Source organism: Cnephaeus nilssonii (assembly GCF_951640355.1).
Source record: "Cnephaeus nilssonii genome assembly, chromosome: 9".
NCBI lineage: Eukaryota > Metazoa > Chordata > Mammalia > Chiroptera > Vespertilionidae > Cnephaeus > Cnephaeus nilssonii.
The window spans coordinates 19,293,264-19,319,194 of NC_137080.1; the positions used below are offsets into that span (position 1 = coordinate 19,293,264).

The following is a 25,931-nucleotide window of genomic DNA, read 5'->3' on the forward strand; positions in this document are numbered from 1 at the left end:
ATTAAAATGAAGAAATCTTTAAAAGAGATCATGTTTTTAAATTAAAAAAAAAGAAAGCATGCATTAAGTAAAAGAAAGAAGCACTAACTGATCGAAATGTCTCCAGTATATAAAATTAGCAGAAATGCAACCCTCGTTCATGTCCTTTTCCTACAAATCTCACGGCACAGCTGTATAAAGCGGCGTCTGTTCTCCGTGGCAGGATGCCTGAGTTAGGAGCACCAGCTCTGAAGGCAGGCTGGCTGATTGGGATCCTGACTGCTCCATTGGTGAGCTGGTAACCTTGGGCAAATAACTTGACTTTTCTCTGCCTTGGTTTCACTACCCTGTAAAAAAGTGATAATATTTATCTCACAGGATTATCTTGAAGATTAAATGAATTGCTATTTATAGAGGACTTTAGAACAGTGCTTGGCATACTGTAAGCACGCTATATAAGTTCTAGTTGTTATTATTACCCTAAGTAAGAATAACTTATGGGAGCGCAACAAACTTCCCAGTGAAACTGACTGACACTCTCTCCCACATTGTTTCACCTCATTAATTTCCATTACCGACTAGGGATGTTTGCTCCTTAAATTTGTTTACATCAGGGGTTTTCCCTAGTCTCTGAAATACTATTTGAACAGCAAACTTGTTAAAATTGTGTTACTGAAAGTTGGCGGTATTTATTTTGGTATAACTTAGCCTTTAAAACTGCATAATTTAAACACTAGAAAAATATGGTAGAGACATGTCTTCTTATAAATTTCTTTTCATGATCAACTTGGGAAATTTTAAATAATAATATTATTTGTAAGCTTTTTAATATTTTATTAATTTTTTTATTAAATATATGTGTGTATACATGTATATATGTGTGTGTGTATGTATATATACACTGAGTGGCCAGATTATTATGATCTCTGAACACATAATAATCTAGCCAACCGGTGCATGAATTCGTGCATGGGTGGGGTCTGGCCAGCCTGGCCAGGGGGAGGGGACATGGGCGGTTGGACAGCCTGCCTGCTGGTTTAACTCCTGGTCAAGGGGACAATTTGCATATTAGCCTTTTATTATATAGGATATACACTTAGTGGCCAGATTATGCATGCATTCAGAGATCATAATAATCTGGCCACTCAGTGTATATGTAAGTATGCTAAGTAAAGAAATATTTAGGAAATAAAGATGAATATAAAGTACTATCTTTACAATTCAGATTTCTAAGTGAAGAATATTTAGAAAATAAAAACAAATGCAAATATAATTCAGATATTTTTAAAAACTATTTTACTATATTATGTTTTAGTCTTTTATATATATATATCTTTCCATTTGTGTATATCTGAGTGGTAGGTATGTCATTTTAGGTATGTAATTAGAATCACAGTGTATATATAATTTTGTATTCTGCTTTTTGAAATTTTACTTAATGCTATATACTAAGCATATTCATGTCATTAAAACTGCTTCAAAACAGGATTTTAATGACTGAATATCATTTTATAGCATGAATGTATCATAATTAAATTTATTCAAATTTTCTCTAACATTGAACATGAATGCTTCTACAGTTAATCACTATGATAAATAATATTGCAATGGGCATGCTTGTACTTTAACCATTTTCCCAATTTCTAAGTATTTCTCTAGGCCAGGTATCAAGAATCTTATACTGAAGTATTTTTATGAATAAAAACATTATATGTTTTAAATTTTCTTTCTATAATTGAATTTAATTTCAATATCATGTGTTAAGTCATTTTTGGAACTGATACACAATTCCTTCTTTAATTATGTAGTGAAGTTTGAATTAGAACAAGAAATAAAAATAAAGTCAGCAGTAAATATAAATAAAATTATTTTTCAAACGCATTCAACCTATTTTATATTTAAAATACAAACCTATAGCTACAGTCCTTTTGAAAGAATAATTTTAGTGTGATTTTATTTTCTAGGACTTATTTTTAATACTGTTAACAATAATGGCAAAATATTTAATGCAGCTTACATTTCTCTTTGAGTGGCTCACTTTAAGTAGCAAGATTTATTTTTACCAAGAAGTAACTATTAAGTCTAATTTTCCAAAATGGGAATTATTTTTACAAAGAAGTAATGACTGAGACCAATTTTCTAGGTTAAAATATCATAATAATGTGACATATTTTATATTTAAAAAGACAACCCTGACATACTTTAAATAGGATATGTGCTTCTCATTTTTCTAGTGGGCGTAATTTTTAATTCATCAGCATTTTCTTATAGTCACTCTAGATCTGTTGGCATGTATTTCAAAAAAGTCAGCCAAAGCTAGCAATGAAAACTTAACCATAGAAACTTACTTGTTATAAGTAGATAAGGGATGTGCATATAGATAAATCTCAGAGTATAAAAGTTTTCCTTCATTTACCTAATCTTTGATGTCTGTTTTTATAAATCAGCTAGAGGCCCGGTGCACAAAATTCGTGCATGTGAAGGGTCCCTAGGCCTGGCCGGTGATCAGGGCTGATTGGGGCCTTCCAGCTGCTGGCCAGGGCCTTCCTTCATTCCACACTGCCCCCTGGTGGTCAGCACACATCATAATGAGCGATCGAACTCCCAGTCTCCTGGTCAACCTCCTGAGGGGACACTTTGCATATTAGCCTTTTATATAGAGAGATTTCTATTGTTAAGATGAAACCCAAGAACTAGATGTTTGTCAAACCAATTATTTGTCAGTATAGGCAAAACCTGTAAATTATAATGTGAGCCTTATAGTGGTGATTAGAAGTATTTATGGATATATGAAATATGTTAGATAAAATATTTGAGAAGATCATTTATTTTAATTTTAGGCTGTGGGTAACAATATTGAAAGCATTATCGAGTAGAAGGAGTTCATAAGATCTGAAAGTAATCAGTGCAGATTATTAGGATTTAAGCAAATAAAATTTTTAATTAAAATAAAAATACCAACCGTAGCTTATTTCCACAGTGCCATTAGAATCTTGGGACGAACAGGGAAAAGCTAGTGAAAATATATCCGATTGGATAATAATGCCCTAATTCTGCCTTTATCTGGATGAAATTTCAAAGTAATTGAACTTCTATCTTTGGATATTACAAAAGGTTTCTATTAGATTGAATGACAACTCAGTTGTCTTAACATCAGTGAAGAAACCTTTATAACCCTTAGGCTCCTTTTTCTCCTGCCTGATCTTTTAGTGCTGTGCATCTTGTTCTATAGTGAATGAATTGATTTAAATTTAACGTTTCTCTTTCCTTTCCTATGCCAGCCCGAAACCTTTGGCCTAGGGTCGACAAGAGGTTGTGTTCCCTGCAACTGTAACTCCTTTGGGTCTAAATCATTCGACTGTGAAGAGAGTGGCCAGTGTTGGTGCCAGCCTGGAGTGACAGGGAAGAAATGCGACCACTGTGCCCATGGCTATTTCAACTTCCAAGAAGGAGGATGCACAGGTCTGTTATTGAAGACTCAGCAGGGCACATTCATTCTCTGGTTCTTGGCTCTGTAACAGCTTGTTCCTCGGGGTTTCCAGAAATTAAAGGACAACCAATATGTGATATAAAATATTTAACCTAATAAGAAACATCTATTTATTTTAAATAAATTATCAAAAGAAATACACTGCAATTTGAAACATTGCCTTATGCAAAACTGTGCTTGCAAGTACTCGATATAAATCCATCAGCAGATCCCAATTCCACTGGGTCTCTCTCTCCCTGACTGTGACCTCCATTCACCAGTCACTCAAAGGCTACTGCAGCTCGAAAGTCAAATGTTCAATTTTTCTGGTGCCGACGTTGTCTTAGTTTAAATTTTACCCCCAAGCTAGTACAGCTCAACTTTTCCTTTTCCTATTGCAAAATTGGTACAAGGATTAGGGGAGTTAATATATTTTTCTGCTACAAAAAATATGTTTGCTTCTACTTTCAGGTGCCTTAAAAACTGTGATATTCTGAGAAAGAAACAGATTGGCTCTAGATATTTGTTAGTTCATGGGAAAGTGCAGGTGGGGGTTTCTGACCATGACTTCCTCAAGCAGTATTCTCATATACCCAGCCACAGCCTTCTGACAAACATGATATAAAAAATAGGAAAAGCACAAAATAATTTAAAGACTTAACCTTAGCATTGATTTATGTGTCACTAAATTGAATTAACCCTTACTCCAGCCTATTAACCTTTGCTTACTAAACTCACTGATTCAATATTGATGATACTCCCATATCCTCAGCATCATGATAAATACATGGTAAGATTTTAAGACTTTATTATGGACTGCTGTAGTGAATTTATGTAAGAAGTGCCAGAAATTATATAGGAAATTATTTTAAAAACCAGTACATTTTAGATATTCTCAAAAACCTTTGATATGCAGTTGTGATAGTAAATTAAGCCATTATAAATTATTTTAAATGTTATCATTGTAGACCCTCTAAGAGTCTACATGTGATCTCTAAGTCAATATCTGTACACACTAAAATACTAAAGCTGCGTTTTAAAATATACTCTATTATTTAAATCTCACTATTTTTACTTAATAGGAGTTCATGAAACGGCACTATATATTCAAATATATCCACTACCAGAAATTATAAATGAGAGCAAGAACATTTTTTAAAATTCTGAAATAGTGATAACATTTTAGAACTCCAGACTTAGTAGCATTTAACACAGAAAAACAGAACAGAGAATAAGCACAAAACAGTCAGGTTAGCATTATGTTTGAGAGCATGATTTGCTCCAAAGAGCTTGGATTTGCTTATTGGCTGCACATATAACAAGTTATGTGACTTAACCAAATGATCTGGTTTCCCTGTGCCTCTACAAAATTCATCTATTAAATAAAGAAAATAATAGTATATACCTTGCTGGGTTTTTGTAAGAATTAGTTGAGTTAATGGTTACACAATATTTAGAGGAATTCCTGGCATATAAGTTCTATGTACGTGTTTATTATTATTGTTATGAATGGTATTTCTTTGTTAATATGATTAATGTGGTAAACATTCTCTTTTAACAAGGAAAAAGTAGTTAATTACTCAAGTTTTCCTATTCAGTCAGTGTTATGATTCCATTGAAGAACTACTTAGAGAATTTCTATTTGCAGGTAATGATTTGAACCATCCCAAGACACTTTTTAGTATATTAATTTAAACACAGTATGCACTATTTTTCTTCTTAATCAGTGGTATATATAAACTAAATCCTTTGGCTGAAAATTAGCAGCAATATTAATAACAACAAAAACAATGGCTAACATTTATTTAGTGTTTACCCTATGCCAAGTATTGTGCTAAACATTTTTCACAGCTGGTATGAAATGCTGTGAGCAATGATAATTATGATTCCTTAAAATGTGAGCTTAATCAAATATCCCAAATGTATTTTGTTTAAAAGATTTAATCATCATATAACCAATTAAAAGGTTTCTTATAATATCGGTCCTCTATTTTAATTCAAGTATTTGTTTTTTCTTCTCTTGCTTTCTCCTCTTTAATATGGAACACTGAACCAAAGTATTATCAGTACCTAGGTAAACTATAGGTAATAAAAGGCATACAGTCCTTGTCTTGGATGGCTTTGAAGATATCAAATGTTATTTTTGCATTCTTTGAGATAGTGTATGGGTAGGGTTGAATTTGTACTCTTCATATATTATAGCATGGAAAATTCAAAATCTATTGAAAAGAAATAAGGCAGTTGGTAAATAAAACTCAAAAGCATCTTTATATATATACAGTTCTGTAATTTAACTATTTTTAAATATTTGCAAAACTGAAATGTCCTGATATATGTTAGTATATACTGAATTTAGGAAGCCTATTAAGCTTACAGATTTTAACTACAAATCAGAGTCTTCAACAGGAAGGAATTGTTAATCTATACAGTGTAGAAAATTAATTATGAATTTAATTATAGAAATGAAATTCAGACCTTTATAATGTCTAGATATAAGGTAACAGAGTTAACATGGAATCTGATACACCAATTCTTTCTTTCCTTAAGCTTATTTGAAAATGCTTTACCTTTTGAAATTATTACGTGAATTATGGCATATATGTGTTGAACAACTCCTCTGTGAAGTACACTGTACTATGATATTAAAAAATGAGTTAAGTTTTCACTTTTAAGAATCCTTAACCATAGTATGGAAAATAAAACAACATAAATCACAATATAAAATCAACATACAGTATCAAATGTTTACTTTTTTTTCTCCTTTCAACTGTGAAGCTTGTGACTGTTCTCATCTGGGTAATAATTGTGATCCAAAGACTGGTCGATGCATTTGCCCTCCCAATACCATTGGAGATCAGTGTTCTCAATGTGTACCTAATACCTGGGGCCACAGCATTATCTCTGGTTGTAAGGTGAGTGAATTGATTTATTTCATCTGAAATGTTTTTTAAAAAAGATTTGTTTATGTTGGTAGAACTCTATAGTTGGGCATTTCAAAATCCAATATTATATTGCAAAACAATGTGGAACTATCATTATGGAGTGATTGCAGCTATTGATCAGGGTCTAACATTTTAGTTGTGGGAAAAATAATGAAGTAAGTACACATTTTTGCAGCCTCATCCATGATACTTACCATAAAGGGGCGGGGGGAGGGAGGAGTGCAGAAAGAACAACAAAAACATCTGTAATAAAATAGAAACAGCTAGAGCCTAACAAACACAATGAAATATATCTGAAAAGTACAAGGAAATTGGGAACTAATTAAAGAAATTTGCCAAAAATCTTTATGAATTACCCTCAAATTATGACTAGGTTTCAGTTTCCAGAAAATAATTGAGAAGATTCTGAAGAGTCATATTATCAACCTTTAGCTTAGAAAAATCCTCATTTTTTTCCATGGATGGACCTTAGAAAGTTTCATGACCAAACTCACATTGAGAGACATATACCCAGCATCAGGGTGGAGGAACTATCCAGTTTGTAGATTCATAGAGCTACAGATTTGTAAACAAAACAAAAATTCCTCCAGAGTTCCAAAATTTTAAATGACTATGAACAATGCTACAAAATTCTATGACGGACTTTTTGCATTTTCCACTTTGAATCCAAGCATTGCCCTATCCCTGGACTCGTGAATAAGGCATACGAAACTTACGAGGGTTCCATTCCAGCCACAAAATCCAATGATGTGTCCAAACTCTCATGAAATTCCTGAAATTGAAGCTGATACCTAATGTTCAGTATATAAATCAGGATAAAATATAGACCAAGTTAATTTTTTTTTAAAGTAGTTGTAGGGCCATAACCAGTTTGGCTCAGTGGATAGAGCATTGGCCTATAGACTGAGAGGTCCCAGGTTGTGGGCTTGATCCCCAGTGTGGGGCATGCAGGAGGCAGCCAACAGATGATTCCCTCACATCACTGATGTTTCTATCTCTCTCTCCCTCTCCCTTCCTCTCTGAAATCAATAAAAATATATTTTAAATAAATAAATAGATAAATAAATGTAGTTGTAAATTTGATAACATTATATAGTGATTATTGAATAAAAATTATGTGGTTTGAAGTGTTTTGATTACTTTGAACCATTATTAAAAATATAAATTTCTGAATACACACCTCATCATAATGAGCAATTACCAAAAAAATTCATAGAGCCCTCACAAATATTTATGAGCATGTGTTCTATTTGAAATACTTGGATGACTATACTCCAAATCTGCAGTGATTTGAGATTTATAGCTTTCCTTTCTTTGCGTCATGGGTAATTTCTCAGTGCTGAGGTGTGAGCACACACATCATTTGAGCTTTTATCAGAGTAGAATACAAAGCCTGCCATCTCTTGCTAGCAGGGAAGTCATGCATAAATCCTCTGCTGCCAAAGAAACATTACATCTAATTATGATTTAAGTTTGATATCGGTTATAGTGCTCTATAAACATATGGTTAATGGTCTCGTTTGTCTTTACTATGACTTCCTGGATATACTTTCGGATTCAGAAAGGTCCCAATGTCTGTTTGTACTGCCAATTAGTCTTTAAGAATTATGTGAATATTGGGTAGCATTTTATATTTTAGTTAAATGATAAGGATGTCTCATCAGACATTTTTTTAAATGCACTGCATGATTATAGTTTCCATTCATATTGTAATTTTCTATTTCTGATTGTAGCCCATTTTGTTTGAGTCAATGAAAAAGGTATTTACGTGAATAAGCCAATCATCCTTATTTTGAAATTTCATTCTACATATGATGTTCTATCAGGATGAGTTATTTAGAGTGATGACAGCAGGTTATTCTATGCCTTAGAAACTAATATCCATGTTTGTAATAGAATATTACAGTTCGGGTTTAAAATAACTTTTAGTAATAACTCTTATGCAGCCCTTTTTTACTGGATAGCAATGAAGACATAAAGAAATACTTAATCATAAAGATACCCAAAATAAGGCCTGGCATTATTTTAACATCAGAATCTGGGAAGATATTTCACAGGACATTTGGACAGGAAAGAGATGATAGATTGGAATCTGGTGATTGTATATCACATTCTAGAAAGAGTAGTCCCATAAGTAAACTGCTGTTGGCAGGAGCAGAAGCAGGAATATCCCCAGTAGTGGTGGATATGAGAATTAAACTGAGTAATGAACGTGTGAGAAATACAAAGTGAGATCCAGCCAGAATTAGATCTGGAAATTTGGCAAGTTGCTAGGCATATGAGTCTGCCATAGAGCTGTATGTCTGAGAAGAATAATAGTACAGCGCCAAAAAGAACCAGGTGACCGACTAAGTATAAACACTGCATGGTGACAAACTGAGATACAGAAAGATGTGGTACCCACTTGGATCCTAAGTAAGGACCCATTTAGGAGACAGAAAGCACACCAGTTATTTAAGCAGGGAAAGTAGAATATAAAGACTCTTAACTGGTAAAAGGCAGTTTCTAAAAAAGTTACTGAAAAAGGATAAAAGAGAGATATAAGGGATACCGAAGTATCAGGTACAAAAGAGCAGCTACTATTTCTAGGCTTATGGAGGGTGGACCATACAGGAATCAAGGGCTAGGAGAGGCCACACACTTCCCTCTCCCCAACCCCGGCAAGGCTGAGGTTCAGAAATGTTTAAAGAGAGGGTGGCTACCGCAGGAACACACAACCTGCCTGTGGTACGACAAACAATAATATCAACAAAACCGTCGACACAGTTTGTGGGCAAATGCTAGTCTATGGAAGCTGCCCACCATTGTTGAAGGCCATAGGCATGCTGGAGCTACTTAGAAACAGCCTGTCATGGTCAGAGCTACGTGCAAACCAAAGCTACTCAGATAGCGGCCTATTGGAGAGAGTGGTTTTGAGGGCACAGCTGGAATCCTTCTGAACTTCTGGGCTCTCATGCTAAACAATAAAAAATGATAATGATGACAGTAATGAAGACAGAACCCAGGACAGAAGTGTCTTCCCACCACTGTGGTTTTATTGAGTCTCTCCAGTGCCCTTTGTTGACGAAGCTTAACATTCTGCAACCTGTTTGTGGAAAAACGTGTACAGGTTCTAACTACGGTATCACAAATGGGGCAGGGGAGAGCGAATTTAAAGCTCAGAGACAGTAGATTGATCATTGGCACAGCTGGTGTCTGAAAATGATGTATTCATTCCAAGATCCTAAATGACATTTTAGAAATATGCTTGGCACTTTTATTACAAAGAGATATGAGCTTTGTAAATCAAAAGACACAAGATTTAAAAGAATATAAGAAATAAAAAGACACATGGATGAGCAGAAGTCAAAGAAGAGATAAAAATGAAGAAATTATATTGGAGCCTAACTGGCATGGCTCTGGTTGAATGTCGACCCACGAACCAGGAGGTCATGGTTCAATCCACGGTCAGGTTTCTCTCTCATCATTGATGTTTCTATCTCTCTCTTTGTCTCCCTTCCTCTCTGAAATAAATCAAAATATATTTTTAAATATAAATTATTGGAAAGTGCTAAGCATGCAATAAATTGTGTAACTAAAATAAACACTGGTGGTATATACATACAATAGAATTTTCACTGTGTAAACTGGGAGGTATAAAATAGAGAACAAATTTGAGAGGCATGAAGGTGTTATAGAGTTGATTGATAGGAAAAAGTGGTGTATTTTAAGAATTATAAGTGATCCTGAAGAACAAAACTGGTAAATTAGAACAGAAGTAAAATTCAAAAACAAATTTGAAGAAATAGCACTAAATCAAAAAACAATTTGTTCTCAAACTAAAGTAACTCACCATGTCTGGTAAATTAATTAAAACAACCTCAAACTTTAAAAAAAAAATCTAGCAAGATTTTGAATTGTATAAATAAAGAGAAAGTCATATTTATATCTGAATGAATGACAAAAGTTACCAGCAAAGCATCTCAAATAAGGCTTGTCTGAAAAACAAAATGCCAAAAACAACACCTCAATATCACTTTTCTAAATCCTCCCTGGCTTCCCCACATCCAGTTTGGTGCTCCTTATATGTCTGCATAGCATTCTGCATCTCCCCTATTCTACAATGTTATTCCATTGTGTTCTATTTATATATTTACTTGTCTCCCTCCATTAAACTATACAGTATGTCTCTGTACAACTTAAATGCTATAAAAACTAGATGATAAAGCAAAATGACTTTGTCTAAAGTCCCGTCTTTGAAACAAAAAGGGTTTGAAGAAAACCCATACTTAATTCCTCCTTGCCACAAAAAGGCAGAGAAAGTACATTTTCATTCTTATTCAATAGCATATGGTTTCTGGACACTCATATATTTTAGCAAATGCAGGAAGCAATTTTAGTGTTATGTTCACTGATGTTTCCCAAGTGACTAAACTAGAACAGTACAAAAGCATATAATAGACATATGATTAATATGTGTTTAATGGGAGCATAGAAACATTAGAATTAAAATTTTAAGATATTTCCCAGGAAATGGTGTTAACTGTTGCTGTTTTTATCTCTTTGTAGGCATGTAACTGTAGCACGGTGGGATCCTTGGATTTCCAATGCAATATAAACACGGGCCAGTGCAGCTGCCATCCAAAGTTCTCTGGTACAAAATGTACAGAGTGCAGTCGAGGTTACTGGAACTACCCCCACTGTGACCCCTGTGACTGCTTCCTGCCCGGGACTGATGATGCGACCTGTGATTTAGAGACCAAAAAATGCGCCTGTATGGATCAGACTGGGCAGTGCACTTGTAAAGTAAGTGCTGCCAAAATACATTAAGGAGAACTGGCCTCAAGTTTATTTTCATAGCACAGTAATATTAACTTTAGTCAGTGTTCATTATTCCTGCTTCATTGAGCTAAACAAACAGAAAAACCAAAACTCATTGATAGACGCAATGTTTTGGTTTATGTATGTTCATTGGCATATAGATAAACACAGTTTTTTAAGAACTTATATTTAACCAAAGGCTTTCTTTTTTTCTAGTGGGAAGATGGGACATATTTTCATTAGTAAACTATTCTGTACATGTCCACTTTGCTTAAATAAGAATAATCTGGAGGAGAAAAAAATATACTCTCTTAAGCATCATCAGAGAAAAATCGCAGCTAAATAATAAGGCTTATAAAAAGCCATTACTCCCCAAATTAATCTGCAACCACTGTACACTGAAAAATATATTTACTGCTGTGAGGTTTCATAAAATTTCATCACATATAAACACTGACATTACAAACAGTGACAATGTGGAAATTTCAGCCCTCATTAATGTTGTTAAATGGTGTAGAAAAACAGCCAATTAAAAAGGATGAGAGAGATTTTATTTCCCTCTTAGATATATCTGAAAATTTAATTTTAGTATAAATGCTAAGACTGGGTCATAGATATCGTTTCAAGAAAAAGTCATTACAAAGAGGACAGAGAAACAAGAGGATGAAATACAGGGAGTAAGTGTTAAAATAATCTTGAGAATTTAAGAAAAGTGCAGCCTCTGCCATTGAGGGCCCTGAACAAAACCCAAAGTACAATGCTGCCATATCCTATCTAATAAAGAGGGAATATGCTAATTGACCGTCATGCCCTCACAATGATGGTGGCGCCCACAGTCAATAAGGAGGGAATATGCTAATTGACTGTCATGCCCTCAAAGATGGCGGCGCCCACAGCCACAAGATGGCGGCTCCCAGTCCCCTCAGCCCCACTGGGGTGGCAGGTGCACGGCACTCCGCATGCCTGCCTCTGGAGTCCCCTAGTCCCCTCAGCCCCCAGCCACCCAGGGCTGGCCCGAGGTGCAGGCAAGCCTCAGATGCCAGCTGCCCAGCTGTCCAGGGCTGCCCAAGGGATGAGCAAATGACTGAACAAGCAGGCTGCGTGGGGTGACCAGGCCGGTGGGGGGTGCTGTGAGGGGTGACCAGGCTGGCAGGAGGGGGGGCAGTTAGGAGTAACCAGGCTGGCAGGGGGGCAGTTAGGGGTGACCAGGCCAGCAGGGGTGGGGGGGCAGTTAGGAGCGACCAGGCCGGCAGGGAGGAGGCAGTTGGGGGCAACCTGGCTGGAAGTGGCGGGCAGTTAGGCACGATGAGGCTGGCATCCAGAGGCAGTGAGGGGTGATCAGGCCAGCAGGGGGTGGGCAGTTAGGGGCAACCAGGCAGGCAGGCAGGTGAACGATTAGGAACCAGCAGTCCCGGATTGGAGAGGGTGCAGGCTGGGCTGAGGGCACCCCCTACACTCCCTGTGCATGAATTTCATGCACCAGGCCTCTAGTTACATATAATTGTGACTACACATTATATTTAATATACATTATACGAGTATGTATACATTATATAATAATCATTATATAAATCTACATTTTAACATCCTGTTTTTGCATCTATTTTTTGCATCACACCACTGTTTAGGAATTGATGTTTTATTTTGCTTTTGAATTTCTCGACTCTTTCATATTGTTAACAGCAGGATAGTAGAAAATGTGCTGCTTAGATTTTAAAAACAAATTATACAATATCCTTGATTATGTACTTATGTATAAATTAAGCATTTTTAGACCCATGATTTCATCCCTTCATGAGACTATCTACATGTACCATTTGAGCTGGTAATCTAACACTTGGTGATCTTTTTTGTTTGTTTAATTTTTTAAAAGTGTGCCCCTGTTATTCATTCTCAAGTTTAATACTCTCGTAACTTCACCGTTAAAAACACTGAGGAGCTCTCATCTTTCGTCAGGTGAACGTGGAAGGTGTCCACTGTGACAGGTGCCAGCCCGGCACGTTCGGTCTTGATGCCAAGAACCCACTTGGCTGCAGCAGCTGCTATTGCTTCGGAGCCACTACTCAGTGCTCTGAAGCGAAAGGCCTGATCCGTGCGTGGGTGAGTAAGGACCTGCTGAGCCATGAAATGGTATAATGTTAGCCCTGCTGGCATCTTTTAGCCAGCCACTGAGGGCGAGGAGGAAATGGCAAAACATTTAAGCAACCTTTTCCCCTGCGCACATCTAGAAATGCTGAAGGGGCCATGTGCCATTAGAGGGTTGATGTAAACGCCTTTTTTAATATTCCTTAAAAATAGTTCATTTATCATTGATACAGAAATAGATGCCAAGTGAGAAAGGGAAACATTGTAAGGGAAACATGTTTGGGATGGGAAGAAGCTGCATTCTGAAGAGTGAGGGCACCAGAGCATGAACTTGATCTGTGCTCGTGCAACACAAATGAACACCAGGCTTGCACATTTATTCCAACCAGCCTTAGAGAATCATAGATTTTTAGCATGAAAACATGTATTTTTTTTCTTACACGTCCCTTTTACCTTTCCTACCTTTTCATGTAAAAGGCTCCGATTTTCACACACATGGTTTTCCCTGTGCAAACAAGTCAGAAAGATGCATTCCCTTGCCTGACTTGCTCACTAGGCACTAGTTCGGTTTCTTGCGAAGACAGCTCATCGGCACGAGATGGCCATGCAGTCCGTAACTTGGTTTTAAAGGAGTGCCCCTAAGACTTGAGCTCAGCCTCCTGCTGTGGTCTGACCCCTTGCAGGTGTCCCTGGAGCCCGAGCAGACCATTCTGCCCCTGGTGGATGAGGCACTGCAGCACACAACTACCAAAGGCATAGCTTTTCAGGATCCAGAGATTGTTGCCCACATGGATCTGGTGAGACAAGATCTCCGTTTGGAGCCTTTTTATTGGAAACTGCCAGAACAATTTGAAGGAAAGAAGGTAAGGACAAGAACTTTGAAGTCACATGAGAACAAAGTAAAACATGTTTTTGGAATCACTTCATTTGGATATTTATCTAACTCATCGCTCCTCATTTTATTTTGTCAGTTGATGGCCTATGGTGGAAAACTCAAGTATGCCATCTATTTTGAGGCTCGAGAAGAGACAGGTGTCTCTACATATAAGCCTCAAGTTATCATCCGAGGTGGGACTCCATCGCATGCTAGAATTATCATCAGGCATATGGCCGCTCCTCTAATTGGCCAACTGACAAGGCATGAAATTGAAATGACAGAGGTAAGGGTATTAGTTGTTTGGTGCAAGGATGTCAGTGGTTTTACAATCAGTTTCATCAGTGGTTTATTTTCTTGTTAACAGAGAGAATGGAAATATTATGGTGATGATCCTCGAGTCAGTAGAACTGTGACCCGTAAAGACTTCTTGGATGTATTATATGACATTCACTATATTCTTATCAAGGCTACCTATGGAAATGTGATGAGACAAAGCAGGTAAACTATACTAGAAAGTACCCAAGTTAAGTTCTTATTCTAGAGTCTATAGGGAAGATAAGTAAGACATCAAACAAGAAAGATTTAAAAGCATTTGTTTTTAGAGTGTGGTGATAGAAGACAAAGTTTAAAAAGGTTTTTAGGTCACCTGGTGGAAGTTACTGCTATTTCCCAAAAAAGAAAAATAGATCGAAAAGCACGTTGAAGGGGGAAAATGTTGAATTGACCTTTGACACATTGTTTTAAATGCCAGTCAGAAATTCAAGAGATGTCCTTTAGGGTAGAGATAATTAACTGTTGTGCTATAAATAGGCTGCATGATTGCTGAGAAAATAACCTCATTAAACCCTCAGGGTCACCAGGCAGAGACAACTTGGTCCTAACTCCTTGACCCCTGAGCTTCCTCATCTCACCGCAGTGTACCATATGATATTGTCATTTTCCCTGTGCATCATGATGTGAAAAGATTGGAAATCACATTGAATAGCACAGCAAGAATAAATGATGGAAGCCAAAGGATGGGAATACTATCAGGGGCTATAATGTTCTCCTATGATCCAAAGAGGTCAATGAAAATGAGGCTTGCTGATAACAACACTTAGAATCATACTGGTGACATTCTTTATACCAGTTTTAGTGGGGTTTTAAGTCTCAAAGTTTTGAGGAATAAATGGAACACATTGAACCTAATATAGTGAGTGTAGACTAATGTTTTCCATAAACATAATTGTAAAAGGGAGGAATGAAATAATATCAATGTTCAAGGGATGGTTGTTTACTTTGAAAGAGAAGTAAGCATGTTCACAGACCATGGGAAAAGGAATTAATAGCAAGGAATACGTTTAAAAATTATGTAATAAAGAGCAGACAAATGATGGAGATGCCATGAGACTTCAACATCATGAGCACACACAGCCATGTTCCTTGAGTTGAAGGGGCAAGTTATCCAATAAGATAAATTGAAGAACCACCCAGAGGTAATTAGGTTTCATACTATGGAGGCAGAAAGTTGAGTTGACTTCATATACAAATTTTCAGTTCTCTGGCACTTCATTTTCTCTCTTATGCCCTGTGAGAATATGGAATCAATAGATATTTGAAAATAGTCTTGTATAAGAAATCTGTAGACCAGTCCAGGGAAACAAAACAAAACAAAACAAAAAATTATGCAACCTCTCATTGACAAATCAAGGAATATAAAAATACCATTATTTCAAATATTTACACTGAACTAACCATATAACCCAAAAAATCATTTTCTTTCATACGCCTGGAAGATAGCAAATAACTGTGTTGAGTGTGCAAACATATTATTTTGCAAATTGTGCTGGGCTGCAGTAAAAGAGTTTGGTAGTACACAGAACGTTTGTTAGTGGAAATGATAGAAACAATGTTGTCATGCATTTTTCATTTTACTTTCCTTGCCTCTCTTCCACAGATTCCATCTTCCTATACTGTGAGGTTGCCTTTTTTTTTCCTCATAAGTCTCTTCCCCTTATCACCTTCTTCCACATCCCTCACAATAATATCCTCTGGCTTAGGAGATCATTTTTGAAACTTTAGAATAAATGAAAGACTTCACTTTTCTTCTAGGCTCAATAAACACTAGAGTCATCATCTAGCAACAATAAGGACAAATAAATCTGTGGAGCAGCACTTGTTGTCGTAAGACAGTGGAATTGTGACAAAGTTCAAAAATGTGCTTGAATCTTCCCCCAAAGTAGTTTAAGACATAGCCCTGCAGCTTTATTCAGTTACAGACTTAAGTAGTCTCAGAAGTGGAGCACTTGAGTTATTTATACATGTGGTTTTGAGATTCAGATTTTGTACATATTGTCAAGGCTATTTTTCCCCTCTTTGCTTTTGTCTTCTCTTACTTTTATTTGAAGGACATAACAACTTTTGCTTTTCAGTATTCATTTGGATGAAAGCTTGAGTTTGGCCAAATCCATAATTCAGGGAAAGCAGTTGCTCTCTCATCTCCTGAGAAGGAAAAAAAAACAACACAATGTATTGTAGAAATATCTGTTGTTGACACCATTCAAGTTCCACTTGGCTTTTAAGTACTCACTAGTCTGTTGTGTTCAAGCATGTGCAAGAGAAGGAAAGACTGTTCTGGTAAATCCATAGGTCATAAAACACCACGAGGTTTCCAGTGGGGTGACATGTCCACAAACAAGTTGCCTTTTCCTCCCGAGGGGAATCCAGAGGCCCGTAAGGGTGGAGCCTTTCTCCTAGGAGGGGAGTGGTTTGTTTTTAGGTCACAGCTGCTATGTGTCCTGTAAGGAGGGGAGAGGGAAAGCAGAATGTTAACTGAATGTGTGTTGCACAAAGGCTGTCTGATCTTCAAAATGCAGGTTACAACGCCAGCGAAGTCAAAATGTGCATTCATAATTTAGTGTCAATAAAACCTACCTATGCCTGTTGTAAAGTTTATGATTCAAGCTCTTTAAACTATCAAAGGTGCCTTTTATGCAAGCAAAACTATTCATTGTCTCATTTAGACGTCTATTTGCAGAACACTTCATGTTATCACTTAGTCGTGAAATAGTCTGAGTTTATGAACTGCATATATTTTAATGCATAATTTCAAATTAATAAAAAGGGCATCAGTGTTTTCACTGTGAATCTTTTTTTTCCCAATTATAAGGACCTTTCCACCAATAGGGAGCAGAAAGTTAAGTTATTTGAAAGATTCATTTAATAAAGCTAACAAAATACTAATTTGAAAATATTTTATCATCAGAAAAAAAATATCAATATTATTCTATTATGCTGAATCGTTGTTTTCTAAAGTTTAAGAAAGGCTATTCAGAGACTCAGGAGGAAGAAATCACAGCCAGTTGTAAATTAAAAGCAATTTCGCTAGTGACTATGGAAGATATTCTAACAGGGAATAACCATGGGTTGTCTGTCTGAAAAAATGTAAATGTCTAATTAATTGGCCATGCCTATCTGAAGCCACTCACATTTTAAAAAGTGGATGGGGAAATCTTTATAATAACTTCTCAACAGGACATCAGACATCTAATTTATGAAATTCCTTATGATTTATGTGAATATTTTGATAATATGCAATCTCAACCTTTGAGGAAGCATAGATGCAGGAATAAGGTGTGGCACATATGTTTATAAAATGTAGGCAGCTTCAAAACAAGAGCATGAGCTTAAGGTTATTGGAAAAAACTTGAGAGGACACTTCTCGTAGGGTTGACTGCTAGGTGATCTTAGCTTGCTGTCTGGTAATATAAGCATCTGCTTGCTGTGTCCAGGATTTCTGAAATCTCAATGGAGGTAGCTGAACAAGGACCTGTAACAGCACTGACTCCTCCAGCTCACTTGATTGAAAGATGTGATTGTCCTCCGGGCTATTCTGGTTTGTCCTGTGAGGTAAGCTGGTTCTTACTTACCTGTTTAAGCCCAACTCTCTCTTTTTTTTAAATATATTTTTATTGATTTTAGAGAGGAAGGAAGTGGGGGAGAGAATCATTGATCAGCTGCCTTCTGCACGCCCCCCACTGGGGATCAAACATGCAACCTGGGCATGTGCCCTGACTAGGAATCGAACCGTGACCTCCTGGTTTATAGGTCAGCGCTCAACCACTGAGCAATGCCGGCGTGGCAAGACCAACTCTCTTAACTACTCACCAAGCTACCTCTGCTACAATCAGTTTTACTTTTATACATACTCTTACCCTATTTTATTTGATTTACCACTCACAGTGTGAGACACAGTGAAAAGAAGATGATGCTGTTGTTCCTATTAGTAGGGATCACATTGGAAGGGAAATATTTTATAAAAATTGAAAGATCTATAAAAATATGGAGCAGTCAGGAAGTAATGTTTTCATAAGGCCCATTTATTACACCTGATTTATTTTCGTGGCAGTTCTTCTGAACAGTTAGAGATGCTAAAACTGCATTAGGTGAATATTGTTATTAATGGAGTAAGTAGTTACAGATCCATGTATTAATTTATTTATAAATAACTGGAGGCCTGGTGCACAAAATTCGTGCCTGGGGGGGGTGGGGAATCCCTCAGCCCGGCCTGCAACGACGCAAATGTTCCGTACCCGCTGCCCACAAGCCCTCTGTGGCCGGGGTGGAATGCTTTCCGCCAGGTCGCTCACACTGCCCGCTCTCAGCGGCTGCCCCCCCGGGACTGGGGGACTCCAGCGGGGCTGAGAGGACTAGGTGCCGCCATCTTGTGGCTATGGGTGCCGCCATCTTTGTGATGAAGTGACAGTCAATTTGCATATTCCCTCTTTATTAGATAGGATTATATGCATCTTTTGTAAATAAGATTTGAGAAGTTTTATATTAAGTATGGTACCTGAGGCATGTGATGCCACCAGGTCAAAACTGATGTACAACTTAAAAATGGCCCTAGCCGGTTTGGCTCAGTGGATAAGAGCATCGGCCTACAGACTGAAGGGTCTCAGGTTCGTTTCTGGCCAAGGGCATATGCCTAGGTTGCAGGCTTGATCCCCAGTAGGGGGTATGCAGGAGGCAGACAATCAATGATTCTCTCTCATCATTGATGTTTCTATCTATCCTTTTCCCTTCATCTCTAAAATCAATAAAAATATATTTTAAAACAATGATGAGTATAAATCTCTGGAGAGGTGGCATGGGGTAATGAAAAGAAATGCAGGTTGGTTTTGCTGAATCCTACCTAGGGGCACTGTTTCTGCATCTCAGTTTGTTTACCTATACAGTCATCATGAGGATTTATTTAAATGAAGACATACGTGTTAAAAACTCCATTGTAAACTGAAGTGTCATTTAACTTAGTAACCATTATTTAAACTCCAGGTTTTTCAGAGGGCAATTTCCTAAGAATAACTTCAAATTCCTTGTGAAACATCCTTGGAATAATATTATAGCTTTGCTTGTGTCTGTTCTGAAGGGCAGTATTTGTTTGAATGTGTTCGTTTGGTCTAATAGCATCAAATAATCCATCTCATTCTTAAATTGAATCTTCTACATACACAGTAATGGATACACAACCACCCAAATACACATAGTGTATATATGAAAAATGGCAGTGAGTATGGCACATATAAAAATGCTATCTTTCCAAATATCACATGATCTCACTCATTTGTGGAATAAAATGAACATAAACTGATGAACAAAAATAGAACCAGAGTCATAGAAGCACCAAACAAACTATCAAACCTGTGAGGGAAGACGGGGAGTCAGGAGGTAAGAGGTCAACCAAAGGACTTGTATGCATGCATGTGAACATAACCTATGGACACAGACAGTATGGGGGTGAGGGCATGTACTGGGGGCATGAGAGCAGCTGGGGAGAGGTCAATGGGGGAAAAAGGAGATATATAATACTTTAAATAATTTAAAATTTTTTTAAAATATGCTATCTTTCCAATGAGCATGAAAGATTTAAAAGTAGAAGACAGAAAGAGCTTAAGATTTTTCTAGAAAACAGGTGATTTTTTTTTTCTTATCCTAAGGAATGTTTGGCTAAACTGTTGACTACTATGTAGCCTTAATTGCTAAAGGCCATAGTTGTTATATAAAAATTATATATAAATTATATAAAAAATTAGAGATTGGTTTTTGAATTTCTAAAATTCTCTGATTCTGCAATATTATTTTGGTGTAGATGATATTCAGTAAGTAGTCAAGACTGACCTTTAACTATCTTGAAGAGAAAGTTACTACGGCTATATATTTTTCTGCATTTATTTAAAATAATACTACTGTTCACTTATTAAACAAAAATGTTAGTGGAGCAGTAAATTAGTTTAATGTTATCTACTTTCTATTCCATGGTTTTAATGTTAAAAACTCTTCTTGTGATCAGTAGGCTTTTAGATAGCATATTCTATAACATGCTTTCCCATTAATCTTAGTAATTTTCTATCTTTATATGAAAATATAAGCACAAATGAAGCAAGTGAGAAATGAAGAAAATCAAGAAAAACTAGGATCACATGCAAACTACCACCTATACTTGTGGCTTCACCTATTTCCCGTAAATTTCACTTAAGCTCCTATTTACAGACAATAATTACAGTAATATCTTAGTGGAGAGATTATGGGGATAAAGACCTATCTCTCATAATAAGGTACCTGAGGTGTTCTCCACAAGCCATTGCCTCTAATCCATTATATATCTTATTTATAATTCATCATGATTCTAAAGTGTAATTACCCAGGCATAAAATCTAATCATCAAAGCAAGAGCTAAGGACATTTTTGAAATAATATATCCCATTCCGGTAACATATGCTTTGGGTCATGAATACACAAAGCAATTCCTTTACCACATTTTCACCAAATGTATGGTATTCTAAAAAGGCTGCAATTACAAGCTATTCATTTCATGTTTTTACCCAAAATGTGGTGAAAATAAACAAAATTAAGTGTTAGTTACCATTGAAAATACAGCCAGTTGGGAAGACACGTAGCCTTTGCCTGTTACCTGCAGTGTTATGACATTACAGCCCTGTTCATTGAAAATGTTAGTTCTAGAAATGCCTACTTATTACAATTTATGATTTGAAGTAGAAACCATATTACCTTTGGAAGTCAAATAAAGGACGCAATTTTCTCACCACACATATTAGTGTGGGAGCCATTGAATTTAATGTACTAAATATAGAAGCAGCTCCTCACCATCCTCTCAGTTAACAATGCTGCCTAAACAGACCTAAACTCGGGTTAGGTTTTGTGCAGAAATGATAAATATTAACCGTTGAGTATGTGGTTCTCTGCAGTAAGATGATGGAAAATGGAAAAGTGTAGGTTGATCCCTAGGTCCTATTTTGGTCATTCCCCCTCCCTCAGGTTTGATAGGATGTTTGGCTCACAGTTGAATAGCTGGTGTCTACTGGGTCACCACTCAAAAGCTGTCACTTCTGTGAAGTAAAAATATTCTTTTTAATCCCAAATAATTTAAACCTGTGATCAGCTCATGAAATTCAAAGGACAAAATAGTGAAAATAGTTTGTTTTTTTCTTACACACACACACACCTCTTAGGGTGCCCTTTATTATTTCTGTTGCACATGAAAGACCCAAATACTCTGTTCAGGTACAAGATATTGAGGAATGGTACAGGTAAGTGACATGCATTGTAATTTTGTTTCCCAATGCAACTTGGAACAATCACTGTTGCCTTTATTTTTAGTCTATTTTCAATGACGATATTTTAAAAAATTATCTGGGGTAGAGGCACCCATTTTGATTTGTTATATGCACTAAACATACATTTATCTCACTTAATCCTCATAACAACCCTATAAGAAATAAAGCACCATTTATTGAGTGCTTACTGTATCCTGCACAATGCCAGGCATATTTTCTAGTACACTTACACCAACATCGCTGAGGCTGTAATATGATCCCCATTTTACAGATGAGGAAATGGAAGCCCGAACAGGATAAGAAACCTGCCCATGATCCCACAGCTAGAAAACAGCAAAACTGCATTTAAATCTAGGCATGTCTGTTTCAAAGTACCAAAATACACCTACATCCAACTATTATGCTATACAGCATCCTTATGTTCCAGGTGAGGAAACTGAGGCCCAGGCTATTCAAGACCTCCACAAAACCATATGTAGTAAGTGGTGAGCAGGAATTAAACTCAGGATTGTCTGATTGCAAAACCCATGTAAAGATACAAGGTAGTGTTTTTATTGTCAACAATACAAATATCTATTTTTATTGTTAAACTCTGAGCACATAAGGGGGCATTGAGAACTCTGCACCTGGAATATATTGGCTCATTACTCTCTTTGTCTCCCATTCCCTTCTGTCTATCTCCCACATTTTTGTGTAAATTTGATTCTAATATTTTGATGAGATACTATATTATCTAATATAGTATTGACCAATGAATAATTTCATCACAAGGAAACTTTGAGTTTGAGTTAGAGAAATAAAGGGATAAGATTAAAACAGTGTTTATTTGCTTTTTTAAAAATTCTCTAGTGTGTTCCAGAAAGGATTTTAGACAGGACTTTAGAAAGTAGCTATTATCTTTCCTCTCTTTTTCCAAACTTAAATATAATCATTCTCATGAATTTGCCCCAGTTCACTGAGAAGAAAGACATCTGCTATTGAAAAACACACTTAAGTTTTGCTAATGGAAAAAATAAATACAAAGAGGACCCAGGAAAGGAGGGGATTAAAAAGAAATAAATGTCCCATTTCTTTAAAAAGTGTGTTTTAAAGTTTCTCACTTGCATCACGGAAGCCTCTCTTTGCTAACTCTTAGAACTTTAGTAAGGACACAAAAGTAATGTAACTGGTTAGAACTAAAAGAAACTTCAGAAATCATTTGGATTCATACACCTGCTCACTCACGGAATGATAAGACTGTGTCTCAGTGACACCAAGAGACTTGTCTGTATCCTTCAGACCAAACTGACTCCCCAAGCCAAGGCTTCCATAGTCACCAGGGTCTGCATGCCATTTAAAGACATGCATTTCCAGCCAAGAAGGAGGAACACTTGGGCATGTCTCAGTCCTGTGCTTATTAGACCCTCCTAGAGTTTTGAAACAAACCGTGGCTCTACTCTCCACCAGTTGAATTTAAATCTCTGTGGTGGAGCCACATCAGTACTGAATGCTCCTCAGATGATCTGGGTGCAGCCAGGGTTGAGGACCCGGCTTGGACTCTCATTAGGGGTGCTTTTCTACTTTGTCCTGCTACCATTCCAGGGAAGAGGCATAGTAACAGGAAAAATTGGGAGTGTATTACAGTAAACTTCACCTGTGGCACTCACCTTCAAATTTCAGTCTATCAGATTGAATATCATATGATTCTTCAATTAAAGTGCCATTTCTTAACTTTGTTTTTTTTCTTAGACTTGCTTTAAACTTTTGCTTGAGACATAAAGTAGAGCTAGAAACTCTTATTGTGTGCAATTTTTACACACACATACACAGTGCACACACCCCACACAAATATACCAAAAAAATAATAACAATAATTATATAGGTAGCCAAGGATAAATTCCATATAAAGAAAATCCAATTTTATTCTACAGTCAGCATGCTAAAGAATTGGAACAATCCACACTGTATAATATTTTTAAATACTCCTTGGATTGTTTCTTCAGTTTCTTTGTTACGCTCAAAAGAACTCTCCAGTCATAATTTCTAGACCTTATTTGGTAAAAAAATGGAAAAATCAACCATGATTTTTAATAACGTGAATAAACTTATTAAAATAGAATAATATATCCACCATGAAACAAGTAAGGCTCAAAATATTTTGAATACTATTCCCGGTTTTATCAGCTGGCATTATTAGACTTTCTTATAGGCTGTGATAAAAGCAGGGACTCTTAATTGAGGTTCTTGCACATTATGGGAGTCAAAATAAACAAGGAGAGTGCTGACTATTGATCTTTTTCTCTTTGTAAGGCACTTTGCCTTCCACTAAGAAGGACCTAGTCCAGAACCAAAAGGATGCGGAGGCATGATGAAGTTCTTAATCCACTAGAATTTCCCCTGCTGATTAAGCAGTCACTTTTCTTTTAACAATGGGAACAAGATATCCTGTGAAAAAATCCTACAGAGCCACAGTGATAAAGCAGTCCCTGTGTAATCTTCACTGGTATCTGGAAAACTAACTCCTGACTCTTACTCATAAATCAGTGTCTGATAAAGGCAGCAGCTTTACATACGGAGAGGACTGAGCCCAGAACATAAAGACTGTTCTCATTCTCAGAGAATGAGAGCTGTGGGCTTCTCTCAGGTTTTTATTGCAAAATAAATAAAAAAAAATAGACCAGGGAAAGATAAATTTTATTAGCAGCCTAATATTCCCAAGACATATAGAGCTTTTATTACGTTGAATTTCTTACTTTTATAATCTTTCAATTATACTGATATAAATAATGCAACCCTGATACTATTTTATTTATTTGATTTTTTTTTCTGAGACTTGTTGGACACTTGCTAGTTATCCATCCAACACAATAGGAGCAGATTTTAGATTGTAAAGGACATTGGAATTCTCTCTTTACTTCATATCACAATTTTATTTAAAATCAAACCTCTTTCTCAAGAAAAAGATGACTATTTGAAGCATTTTCAGGCTGAGTGGTATATGGAAATGACAGCTTTCGGTTACAAAAATCTGATGACATGGATGCTGCCTATACACTCTAGGGACCAGGCAGAAACACACTTTAGGAATCAAAAATGGCACTTGTGTTTGTACATGATGTTGCCTTTAATGCAGGTGGCGGGGGAAGAAGCCCTCTTTGGAACTACGCTGAGAACCCAAGTGTTACTAAAGCAAGATTTCTCAGTTGGCTGTTCTAATTGGCTTCTTTTTCTTTCAGACATGCATGCCAGGATTTTATCGACTGCGTTCTGGGCCGGGTGGCCGCCCCACGGGGCCAACCCTGGGCACCTGTGTTCCATGTCAATGTAATGGACACAGCAGCCTCTGTGACCCTGAGACCTCCATATGCCAGGTATTCCCCCGAGCCTTTCTAAACACGGTTCATGTGTTCATTTCTCTTTACACATGCTCAAATACCATGTACAGAGGCCTGCTAAACGGCAGGGTGTGTGTGTGTGTGTGTGTGTGTGTGTGTGTGTGTGTAACAAAACATGCAGCAAAAATGGCATTTATCACATTTTTTAAATAATTAAGAAATGACAATTGGGAAAACCACTACTCACATCAAGAAACAGAATATTAACAGGATCTTAGAATAACACCTGAGGAAACACCTGTTTATGTAAAAATCACAAGGGTTTTTCTGATTATAAACAAAAATAAGCCTTTTATAAGAAATTTGAAAATTATAAAGAGGTATTAAGAAAAAAATTAAAGTCATCCAGAATTCAACTTAAGATAAACACTTTATATTTAGGTTATTTCCTATCAATGTTATGCATGTGTTTGTAGATATGATTTATATAATACATTGATGCAGTTTTATGTTCTGCTTTTAAAATATATATATTATGAGCATATTATGTTGCTTAAAAATACTCTAAAATCTTTATAATCTTTGATAGGTTATTCTATAATTTCACTGTTTCCCTTAGAATTCCAGCTGCTCTTATTAGTTAGTTGGTTGGTTAGTTAGTTAGTTTAGTCTGTTCCTACTAACAGCCTACTCCACCACCACTGTACTGCCTTGGAACAATCAGGACTATTAAGAAATTCAGCATCTAGAGTCCCCCTGACTCTCAACCCCTTCACAGCTCTGGATATCTCCTTTGCTGAACCCATTTCCCACCTCGCCTCATCTCCTGAACCCTTTCCATCAAGCCTGGTG

The 25,931-nt window shown here is 36.5% G+C and overlaps 1 protein-coding gene across 1 annotated transcript in view; it reads left to right on the top strand.

Annotated features, from left to right (window-relative positions):
• Positions 1-25,931, top strand: part of LAMA2 (laminin subunit alpha 2) — a 485,095-nt gene that overhangs the window by 300,521 nt on the left and 158,643 nt on the right. The window contains exons 21-29 of the mRNA XM_079780407.1: positions 3,261-3,441; positions 6,224-6,360; positions 10,939-11,175; positions 13,147-13,290; positions 13,959-14,138; positions 14,247-14,435; positions 14,517-14,650; positions 17,923-18,040; positions 24,981-25,115. Coding sequence (XP_079636533.1) covers positions 3,261-3,441; positions 6,224-6,360; positions 10,939-11,175; positions 13,147-13,290; positions 13,959-14,138; positions 14,247-14,435; positions 14,517-14,650; positions 17,923-18,040; positions 24,981-25,115 — 1,455 coding nt within the window. The remainder of the gene's footprint in view (positions 1-3,260; positions 3,442-6,223; positions 6,361-10,938; positions 11,176-13,146; positions 13,291-13,958; positions 14,139-14,246; positions 14,436-14,516; positions 14,651-17,922; positions 18,041-24,980; positions 25,116-25,931) is intronic.